This window comes from Cupressus sempervirens, chromosome 8 (genome assembly GCF_028749045.1).
Source record: "Cupressus sempervirens isolate cs-2001-9-10 chromosome 8, ASM2874904v1, whole genome shotgun sequence".
Classification (NCBI taxonomy): domain Eukaryota; kingdom Viridiplantae; phylum Streptophyta; class Pinopsida; order Cupressales; family Cupressaceae; genus Cupressus; species Cupressus sempervirens.
The window spans coordinates 208,047,132-208,049,891 of record NC_143125.1 but is presented as its reverse complement, the minus strand read 5'-3'; the positions used below and the strand labels follow the sequence as shown (position 1 = coordinate 208,049,891).

The 2,760-nt window shown below is 32.6% G+C and overlaps 1 protein-coding gene across 1 annotated transcript; it reads left to right on the top strand.

Moving 5' to 3' along the window:
- Positions 1-507: 507 nt before the first annotated feature.
- On the top strand, positions 508-1,636 carry LOC149542234 (arabinogalactan protein 41-like). The gene is made up of 2 exons (XM_089797244.1): positions 508-1,088; positions 1,330-1,636. The coding sequence occupies exons 1-2, from the start codon at positions 974-976 to the stop codon at positions 1,401-1,403; spliced, it is 189 nt and encodes a 62-aa protein (XP_089653370.1). The 5' UTR covers positions 508-973; the 3' UTR covers positions 1,404-1,636.
- Positions 1,637-2,760: the final 1,124 nt, after the last annotated feature.

Here is a 2,760-nt window from a genome sequence, read left to right as displayed (position 1 = left end):
ATCTTATGTGTTGCATTATATGATCCAAGCCTTTAACCTATTTGAACTATTAGTATGTGTTTTTATATTCACAAACCTATTTTACAAATATGTCTATAATTGTTTCCTTATAAAAAAAAATGCTCACACCTATTCATCTAATACATATTCTCCTAAACACCATAGAATGACCCTAGTTTTATATTGCTCTCCAATTGCAACAAACTATTAGTTTTACTATAAGAAAGTGATGGGTCTTGAACTCTTCCTACTTTTTCATTTGTGCATCTTAAAGAAATATCAAGTTAGAAAAAAATGAGATTATTATTTTTTAAATTTAAAAATTGACCTAAACACTTTTAGAATGAATTATGAAGCAATCAGATCATAGATGATATTTAAATCTTGATGATACAAAAACAGCACATTAACCATCACAATATGTCAATTTCAATTTTTTTAAAAAAATATTATTATTTAAAAAAAGGTAATATTAATTTATACACTTAGCCAATTCAAAAGAACAATAATGTTGAATTTGCAACACCTAATCCATCCCTGCTGACTGCCATTGCTGCTGTCCGAGCTTTAAATAGTGTAGAAAATCGGCCTTTTACCTGGATTTCTCTGTATCGGTGGGGTCACACAAGATTTCCCGATGTGTGGGTTGGTTGGATTTCGCTGGAAATGTAGACCTTGACATGCTCACGATGTTGAAGCCGGCATTTGCCGATAACTTTCTTCTTAAGAGATGATTCAAAGCCGGAATCTTACGCGTTCAGTGAAATTTCAAGCAACTTTTATGGTAAGAAGTTTCCGACTCTTGCCGGCCATCGAAAAATTCGTCATTCTCCGTGTGCTCATTTCGAGTTCTTTTAAATTCCCGCCCCTGATCGAACCCTAGCATCGCTTCATTTTCAGCGGAGACGGAATTTGTGAAAGATTTTTCTCTTTGTAAAGGATTTGTAGTTTACAAGGTTTAGGTTTTGGAAAAATGTCAAATAGGGGTTTCATTAGCTCTGTTATGGCGGCGATCTTGAGCATGATTGCTCTTATGGCCGTGAATGCTCAGGATGCTTCAGCCCCTGCTCCTGCCCTAACAAGCGATGGTAAATAAACCCTGACTTTTATGCTTGCCTTTCTCTGTTTTCAAAGCTAGATTAGCACAGCAGATCTGGCATTTCTTCTTTAATTGAAGGCAGATTTGGCATATTTTCTTAGAGGATTGGAGCCTTTGCAGTAAACATTTAGATTTATGATGGAGTCTTTGTGAAACAACTAAGCTTACCACTTTACCTTGTGAATTTTAATAGTTATTTTACTGGTTTTTAATGCTGTGCTTGAATGCAGGGAGAACCATAGACCAAGGAATCGCCTGCATTCTGATGATGGTGGCCCTGCTTCTCACCTATTTCTTGCACTGATTACACATTTAGACTTTCTTCTGATCATGCAGAGATTTTGTTCTTCTAATGGAGTTAGGGTTTCTATTTATTTGCTTTTAGTTAATTATCCAGGGGGCAAGATAGCCCCTGTTGTAAATCAAGTACTGCAAAGATCGATCTGCAATTCATGCATGGTTACATAGGCATGATTGTACAACAGCAAATTTTAGATGAGATTATTTTTCTATGAGAAACAGATTCTTTCAGTAAAATCTTTGAGGTTGTCCATTTATTGTTAATTTTCAGTTCGGGCTACCAAACAATTGGTTAGTTCCATTTTACAGTGAAATGCCTCCTGAATTAAAAAAATTCATGAATTTTAATTGAACACAGTTTAGGAGGATTAAGAATCACAAAAAAATTATTCATTCGCGATTGTTGTAAAACTACAACCCGTTAATGATCTTAAAATTTTTTCAATGGAGATTCGATGCCTCTGAAATAGTTCCACCTGGAAATTATTGATATAATCTAGCAAGGAAAAGCTGCCTGGGATTTGCATAGCCAAGTTAATGAATGAGTTTGGAAAGGACCTTTGGAGTTCTCTGTTTTTTCACTTGTTTGATTAGTTAAGAGAATGTTCCGTGTTTCGGTATCTTCCATTTTCATTTTCTTTTCAGGCTACCATTTTTATATAAAACAGGTACTTCTAATCTTTATTAATTACACCGATAGGCATCCTACAATGGAAGAATGGTTGTGAAAAAATCCGTGTCTATATTTATTCAGTCATAAATATTTGCGGGTGACAACTGCACTTTGACATAATTTGACTTTTCAATTCATCTTTCTGTGATAAATATAATATTTGCCGATGAAAACTGTAGTTTGAGTTTCGCATTGATTTTGTTATAAATACCAACTACAGTTTGATAGTTTCTAATGATCTAAAGAATGGCGATAAATACCAACTACAGTTTTACTTTTCCATTGATCTTGTTCTCTGATAAACACTAACTAATGTTTGATAGTTTCGAATGATCTTTCTTCGGAAATAAATACTTGCTCACAACTACAATTAGACATATATTACTCAGGCTGACAACTGCAGTTTGAAATTAAATACTTGTGGCTGACAATTTTAACCCTTCAACTGCTATAGGCGCCTCAAAAAGATATCGATTGGCGTATTTAATATAGATATTATCTGAATAAATAAATAAATAAATAAACATATATATATATATATATATATATATATATATATATATATATATATATATATATATATATATATATATATATATATATATATATATATATATATATATATAAGCTAATATTTAAATCGGTCAAATAAAATCGAAGGGTTCTCAAGAATTTAGGAGATGACAAG